Genomic DNA, 8,476 nt, shown 5'->3' on the forward strand with positions numbered 1-8,476 from the left:
GGTTCTATCCTTAAGAGGATATTTTGACCGCTTCCACTCCTCAAGTTCTTTTGACTCCATCTGACGTTGCCTTGGATGTCCCCCCCTCTCTTCATGCTAATGTAACCTCCCAAGAAGGGATTGATTCACTTGCTGACATGGTGTATATCCTTAAAGGCTCGGTGTATACCCTCTTCCCCCAAATCTACCTCCTCCAGCCGTTCTACTGTTGATATCTGTTCTGCCAATGATTCCTTCTATAATTGCTATCGATTCCAAGCCTTAGGTGGGTCAGCTTTCACCTCCGCAATCCGATAGTTATGTTCCTTCTTCCAACCCTCCTTTATTATGTTAGCGAAATAGTTTTGAGCTACTACCTAGTCACCTCTGATCTCCATGGGCCCTTGACTGGTTGGGAAACATATGACTTGGTAGTAGGTTAAGGGCACATTCATGGAATGTATCCATCTATTCCCTAGTATAAGGTTGTATATCGAACCGGTTTCTACTACCATGAACTTGGTCATTGCCACCTTGGATCTTGTTGCAAGAGGCATTCTGATTTCCCTTGTTGGGGTTACCGGGTTACCATTAAATCCATAAATGCTGACCTTATCTTGTTCTGGTTCTTCGAGCACTCCCATCCACTCGACTGCTAAGAGAAATAAAATGTCCACTGCGCTCCAAGTATCAATGAGTATCATTTTCAAATCAACCTTCCATACTACCAATGTGATGACAGGGCATCGTTGTGTGGGCTGGTAACTCCTTTTATGTCTTCTTGAGTGAACACTATTACTTTACTTCCCCAAATTGAATCGGGCACCCGAGCCACGATTGCCCCATCCGTAACCTAGTGAACCTCCCTATCGTGCCGTGATTTCTTTACCTTGGTCCGATGTGAGATTCTCACCACCCTATCATAATCAAATTCTTTGATGCTCATGTTGACCACTTTTTGAACCTATTCCTCCTATGTTGTAGGTCCTCTCGAAGGTGGATGGGGGGTATCTTGTCTCTTGGGTTCCTTTATTGTCTTTGCCACATACCTTCTTAGCTTCCCTTGGTAGATCATTTCCTGAATAACATGCTTCAACCTCCAACAATTATCAATCGGATGATCATTTGCCCTATGGTACTCACAATATGGCTTCCTTTGTCTGTCTCAATAGTTTAGGGGAGGTGGTACGAAGCTAAGGTCGTTCTTTATGTGTTTAAGTATCTTTAGGGGTCTCTCTGTTAGGGGTGTGAGGACCCTCATTGAATTCCATGAATTTAGACTCGTAGCCTTTTTCTTCCTCTTCCTGTCTGACCCCCTTTCTTCCTTTTTCCCTTTGCTTTCAGTTTCAATTTTGGCCTAGCATAACTGTATGCACTGTCGGTCTTGTCTCCCAAACCTTACTTTTCAGGATTCCTTTATGGTGATGTATTTCTCGGTCGTGACGTACAGATCCTCCAACCTTTCTGGTGGGTTGGTGATCAGCTCCTCATGCAGCTTTATTCCTAGTATGATTGCATTGATGTAGGCTTGAATCATCATGTCATTGTCAGGGTTCTCTACCAATAAAAATTGAGTGCGGAACCAAGCCGTGAAAGCACAGATACTCTCCATTTCCTCTTACCTCAGGTAAAACAATACGTTGACTTTGACCTTCCTGTGCTTGTTGTGAATATATTGAGCCACAAAGAGCTCCTCCAACTATTGAAAATTCTCGATCGAGTCCTGTGGCAGACTTTGGAACCACAAGATGGGTCCTGACTGTAAGGTGGACAGGAACATCTTGCATGTGGGTGCGTTATTCCCTGATAAAGGATCATCAGGTTCTTGTAGTACATGACGTACACTACATGGTCCTTAGTTCCATCAAAAGAGTCACACTTGGGCATGTGAAACTTCCTCGGTGGCTCAGAGTTCTGAATCGCTTCTGTAAATGATGATGTTCTTAGATCCCTGATGACTAAGCGGACTAGGTGGTCGACGTCCCCCCTCTAACAGCAACATCCTCTCTTCGCCGTAGCAAATCTTCCACCTTCCGCAAAGTTAATGGGTTAGGTGGCACATCCTGTCTGTTGTTGACTCGATCTCCTTCGACTAGGATTTTTGGGTCATGATTACTAGCTTGATGCAAAACATAATCGTTTGCCCCCAATACCTTCTGGTGATCTAGTTCTCTATTGTCGCAATTCCTCATTCTCTCTTCTGAGGGCCTGGATCTCCTTTGATTACCATTCAAGGCTCTGTTGCAATTCAACCCTCATGTTAGCTAGCAAACGTTGCACGTTCTAAGTGTTGTTCTAATCTCCCTGTGCATCCTGGGTTGCAGGAGATTGATTTTCTGCTACCATCCTTATTGCTTGTCCAATTACTTCCTTTCGGCCACTGTTCCTTGTGTTTGGCATATGTACATCGTATTTTTTGTTGTTTCCCATGAACGATGCCAATTGCAAATATGATTTTTGTGATCACCTCGAGATCTTCACTCCCTGATCGAATGATCTGTTTCTCCTCGAATCCTTCTTTTTCCTTGTTCCACAGAGGCTCCAATGCCTAAGTCAATTCCAGAGAAAATTCGACAGAGTTTTAGTGAAGAAAAATTGCATACCTTTGATGTGGGTATCCTCCTCTATTTATACGGAGGGATTGCTATTTTGCTTGTTTCCCTTCCTTATCCCCTTCTACTTAGGGATAAGAATCGTATGACATTCCTTTTCTAAAGTCCCTTCTAATTTAATTGCTCAAATCCTAAATCCCAAGGATTAGAGCTATTTTCATTTACGGAATATTATTTCCTCGACCTCTAAACCCCTTCCCTCGGTGAACCACCTGTGCCACCGCACATGCCCAGGTCGGAAGATTGCCCCATGTGAACCATCTCGTTCCTTGATGACATGTGTAATTCTCATAGGTCTAAGAATTTATCCCTCCATAGGCATCACAAAATCGAAATCATATTGATGATCTTGATCTCTATTTTATATTATATATTACATACATACTAATAAAGCTTTAGTATATTCTCATCTAAATTGTTTTTTCAACCCTAGCTGACTAGGATGATCCAACCGAACCAGATAGGATTTGAACTTGGAGGTGAAAAGGTTGGTTGGGCTCAGAGTTGGAATGTTAGACCCGATCAGGTTCACTTATTTGAACCATAGTTATTGAAAAGACCAAAAATGGCTCTATTGAAAGTGTGAGTGTCATAAAAAATTAGAAATTGAAATAATTTGACTCTTGGACTGGTTCAATGGTCGTTTAGAACATTATATGTCCAATTTTGTGATCAATTGTATTTCGGAAAAAAGAAGAAAGAAATAATGCATTTCTACTGTTTCAAGACTATGAGCAGCCCATCCCTAAAAAATTGCCTCTGGTTTCGACACGTGAAGCACTAAAATACCAAAATTGCCCTTGATTTCGACTTAAAGTTTTGGTGATAAATTTGGGTAGCCTGCAGCCCCCAATTTGGGTATAATTGTTCAATACATCCCCTATCACAACATTAATATTTGAGAGATTCTATTGACACACCAAATTTTGCTAATGCCACCCCAATTCATATGCAAATTACAAAGAATTAGCATGAATCTTGGGGTGGCATTAGCAAAAGTTGGTGTTGCAAAAGAAGCTCTCTAAAATTTTTGAAGAAAATATAGTAAAATATAATATATATATATATATATATTATATATATATATTATATATATATATAAGATGAATTTGGATCAAGAGTTTGTTGTTAAGAAGGTGATTTGCCCTTCCACCTGTGGTTTAAGAAACCCATATTATATGTTATATCCCTTGCCTTCAATGAGTTGGAAAGCTTGCTTTTGCCAAATTTTTTTGCTTCAAAACATGTGTTACTATAGTGGGCAACTTTCAGTCTCTCTCTCTCTTCTGGTTTTCAAGGAGATTGTGATCTCTCACTTGTAAAGATGAGGGACTAGTTTACATAATATGGGTAAATAATTAAAACTTCATAAGCTAATTTCATTAATTTCCTTCTTGAATCGAAGAAATATATACAGAGACATCCCCCCACATTTTCATTATTTACAGTTTACACCTTTTTTTTTTTGGAACATCTCTCTCTCCCTCTTTCTACCCTTTCAAGCAAACAACATGATACAAATGAAAACCAAACTATTAAAGGTGTTTGCGCTTCAACGGCAGTATAGGTGCTCATCATCCTCGAGATCTGAAACCCCTAGCATAGCTAGAGCTAAGTGACTCCTCATGTCACTATTTGTTTGTAGATCATGTAACTGAGGATAACAATCAACAACACAACCATATCCCGAAAAAGCGGATCTGTTCCTGTTCGAGCAATATTTCTCTTCTCGTAATATCTCAATTACTTGGTTGATGCTTGGTCTCCTCAATTCTTCGCTGTTGATGCAGGCATCAGCGGCTTGAACCATACGGGTCATTTGTCTTGAATTGTGTGGTCCAAGTTTGAGTTTCGGATCAACTAAATCCTCAATGGCTCCTTTTCGTAAGAGCGGCTTTGCCTAAAAAAGAAAGAAGAATTAATGTTGTTTGTTTTCACTTTCATGATTGATTTAAAAAGTTTCAAGCTAAGTATCAAGATATATTTGCTTCAAGACTTGGCAACAACAAAGGGATAATTAAAATTTCAAAGTGATACTGAGTTGTATCAATCAGTTTGGATGTTATATGTGGATTGGATATCTCAAATTGTAACATTGTTCAACATTTGACTCCTTAAATGGTTCGAAATCCAATCTGGGGGGCAATTTCCAAGGTCTGCACTTCTTAAAAAAAAATATAAAAAAATTATACAATTTCCTTCAAGTTATGTTGGACCTATTCAATTGGCATATATTGGAAGCTCTTGATCATCAACATAGCCTTTTATAGTGAACTGCATAAAGTTTTCTTCATTTTGTAATTCTTATTTTCTGTTTGGTTCTCTTTTGTTCTTCAAATTGCTACATATTGTGATTGATACTCAATTTCTAAAACAGTGGATCCTCAACTTTTGTTGAAAAACTCGGACGGAAACTCGTCATAATCATCATTAAAACCTTATCCAGATAATTTGGGGAACAGAAACTACCAAGAGTGGAAAAATAATAGTTTAAATGTAATTGTCTTTTGTAGATCTTATTATTCTTGGTAAGAATAACAATAGAAATGTAAACAATTTTATTTCATAGAATTAGTAGCTTATTTAACTCCAAATTATCGAAAAACACAAGTATTTATATTTATTCATGCATGAACCTAGAGAAGGAACTTAGTTTTAGGTATGATTCTATTGTAATTCAAATAAAGGATGAATATTGGCTTTGTTGGCTTATGTCTGTCTGTGTTACATAAGCCAACAAGGCCAATATTCTAATTTTTATTCGTTAATTATTCTAGTAGGTAGGGTGTGATCATGTTTCAAATCTTTGGGTCATTACAGCATTAGTATATTGGGGCGAATGATTTAAAAACAATGAGCGAAAACTAAATCAAGTATAATAACTTACCCACAAGACCAAGTTCTCATCTCCTGGTGCTCTTTTGGCCTCTATCGGTTTCCTTCCCGTTATTAGCTCCAACAGGACCACCCCGAAAGCATATATATCAGTTTTATCGGACACTTTCCCATGTTGGAAATATTCAGGAGCCAAATAACTGCAAGTTAAATTACAGTTTCAGGAAAATGAAAATTCCGTCTTTAAATAAATATTCCCACCCAAACAACAAAAAAAGAAAGAAAAAGAACAACAACAATAAAGCCTTCATTTGGGATCGTATACTGTTACTCCATTCCACTCTATCCAAAGTCTTAGTCTTTAGTTACTGAGAATAAGTTCATATCTTCTTTCACTACTCCATCCAAAATAAAATAAAATAAAAAAATAAAAATGTTTTCCATGGAGATCTTACCCAAATGTTCCTTTGACAGTCTTACAAAGGAAAGGGATTGAAGGAGCAGGAGTCCATGTGGCTAATCCAAAATCACACAACTGCAAACACCATTAAAGACTTCAGGTTAAACAGATTTTATTTTTTTTGTTGATAAAACAGAAAAAAATTCTCAGATATAATTTCGTGGTTCTAACTGTGTTCCGTAGAATCATTCAGAAATCAGAACATAAAGAAATCCACAAAAGCCGCTACATTCCTCACCTTGGCTGTTTTCTTGGATGAGAGGAGGATGTTAGAGGGTTTAATATCTCTATGAACAACACATCTCTCTGTTCCATTATGGAGATATGCAATCGCATCTGCAATCCCGGTTGCGATCTTAAATCTAACAGACCATGGAAGAGAAGAACAACCTTTTACTCCTTTCTTCTTCTCTGTAAATGGGTATATAAGAAATCATTCAAATTAATCAAAATTAAAGTGAATTTCCCATGAAAAGATCTTGAAACTGTACCGTGGAGATGATGCTCTAGGCTTCCTCCTGAAACATACTTGTAAACCAAGAATAGTCCTTCCTCTGGATCAATACAGAAGCCAACAAGGGGAACAACATTTCGGTTATGGAGGGAACTCGCAATCATCAATTCTCGACAGAACGCCTTCGCAGATTCCTTATCTTCTTTGTCTAATCTCTTAATAGCTACCACAGTTCTTCGAAATCCAACTCTACCTTTAAAAACACAGCTCAAAGCTCCTCTTCCCAATACTTTTCCTACCCATAAAAACAACAAATATCACTAAAACTCGGTAGTAAAAGCAGTAAATCCAATTGGTACCTTTGCATGATTCCTACAAACAACAAATTTCGAGAAAATTCTGTAGTAAAAGCAGTAAGTATAAGAACAGAAGGTAACCCAATTGGGACCTTGGCAGAAAATCACACAAACAACAAAATTTCACAAATATTGGTAATTATAAGAAAAGAAGATAACCCAAATCCAATTGGTACTGTTGTATAATTCCTAAAAACAACAAATTTCAATAAAACTCTGTACTAAAGCCAGTAATTATAAGAACAGAAGATAACCCAATTGCAGAAATGTCAATAAACAACAAATTTCACTAAAATTCTGTACTAAAATCAGTAATTATAAGAGCAGAAGATAACCCAATTGCAGAAATTCCAATAAACAACAAATTTCACTAAAATCGGTAATTATAAGAACAGAAGATATCCCAATTGGAGAAATTCCAATAAACAACAAATTTCACAAAAATACTGTATTAAAACAAGTAATTATAAGAACAGAAGAAAACCCAATTGTTACCTTTGCAGAAAACTTCACACAAACAACAAATTTCACTAAAATTCTTAAATAAAACCAGTAATTATAAGAACAGAAGATAACCCAAATTCAATTGATACCTTTGCAGAAATTCTTCGTTGCCAATCGGATCTCAGAGTAACTAAATCTAACCAATGTATCAGCAACAGGAGAAATACTCCTCTCCAAGGACTCAATTCTCCTCCACTTCAATTCTCGAGATTGAGATTCTCTCAAACCAGAATCTAAATTTACCATAAGAACAGTAGCACCAGAAGTAGTAGAAGAAGAGTTCAAGCAAAGTGAATCAAACTCAACTTGTGAACCAAAACTGAACCGAAAAGACGAGTGAACCGATACCGATTGAGGATCAACAGAGACACATTCACCACCACCATTTGATTCAGCAAGTAACCAAGCTTTATTATGCTCTAAAGCTCCTTCATTGATCTCCTGATTTTGTTGATATTCTGGTTTTTGTTTGTGATGATGAACTAGTTTTCTTTGTGGAAAAACACAACCTAAACCCAAACCCATTTCCCAAATCATCTTTTGTAAAAGGGTTTTAACTTTTGAATCCATTTCATTACAATTTTGTTCAATGGTGATGAATGAGGATGAAGAAGAAGAAGAAATGGGTTGGTGTTTTTTAGGAAAAGTTTGGGGTTTCAGAGCTTCTTCAGAAACAATGGAAGAAGTATGTTGGGAACAACCCATTTTGTAGCAGATCTCAAGAACACAAAAGAGAAGAACCCAAAGAAAGAGAGAAAGAGAGGTGAACAAAGCAAAAGTAGACAAGTGCCTTTGCTTGAAGTTGAAGGGGAGGATTTCGAGAGAGAGAGAGAGAGAGAATGGAGGAATGGAGATGGAGTGTTAAAAACATTTAAAATTTTCCATTAATGGGAGAAGGTGTGACCTGTAGGTGCAGGTGAAAATGCTCACAAATCCCAACACCCAGTCAGATTGAATATGGAACCTAAACTCATCAAGAAACCGAGTTGACTCGAACGAGTCAATTAGAGATGTCTATGAGTCACTCTTTAATATTGATTTATTTATTTTTTGTATAAAAAAACTTGAAGGTGGCATGTGCGCACATGCATAGTGGCAAAGGTTGGATTTCGATGTGGTTTTAATTCCTATAAATTCATGAAAGTTTTCGTCATAAAATAGAAAAATTACAGAAAATATAAAATAATATTTTGGGATTTCTTATCAAAATCCATCGTCACCTTAAACCCCTAAAATATCTTGTCTTGTTCTTGCGATTTAAATGTTGAAGAAAATG

General features: G+C 37.3%; 1 protein-coding gene across 1 annotated transcript; it reads right to left on the reverse strand.

Moving 5' to 3' along the window:
• Positions 1–3,946: 3,946 nt before the first annotated feature.
• On the reverse strand, positions 3,947–8,098 carry LOC147394199 (putative serine/threonine-protein kinase PBL7). Its single transcript, XM_086454524.1, has 6 exons — positions 7,290–8,098; positions 6,378–6,635; positions 6,125–6,297; positions 5,882–5,961; positions 5,479–5,626; positions 3,947–4,491 (listed from the first exon to the last, which is right to left on the reverse strand). Exons 1-6 carry the CDS (start codon positions 7,903–7,905, stop codon positions 4,144–4,146), a joined length of 1,623 nt encoding a protein of 540 aa, XP_086310650.1. The 5' UTR covers positions 7,906–8,098; the 3' UTR covers positions 3,947–4,143.
• Positions 8,099–8,476: the final 378 nt, after the last annotated feature.

This window comes from Akebia trifoliata, chromosome 9 (genome assembly GCF_017979445.1).
Source record: "Akebia trifoliata isolate Shusen 1 chromosome 9, ASM1797944v1, whole genome shotgun sequence".
NCBI lineage: Eukaryota > Viridiplantae > Streptophyta > Magnoliopsida > Ranunculales > Lardizabalaceae > Akebia > Akebia trifoliata.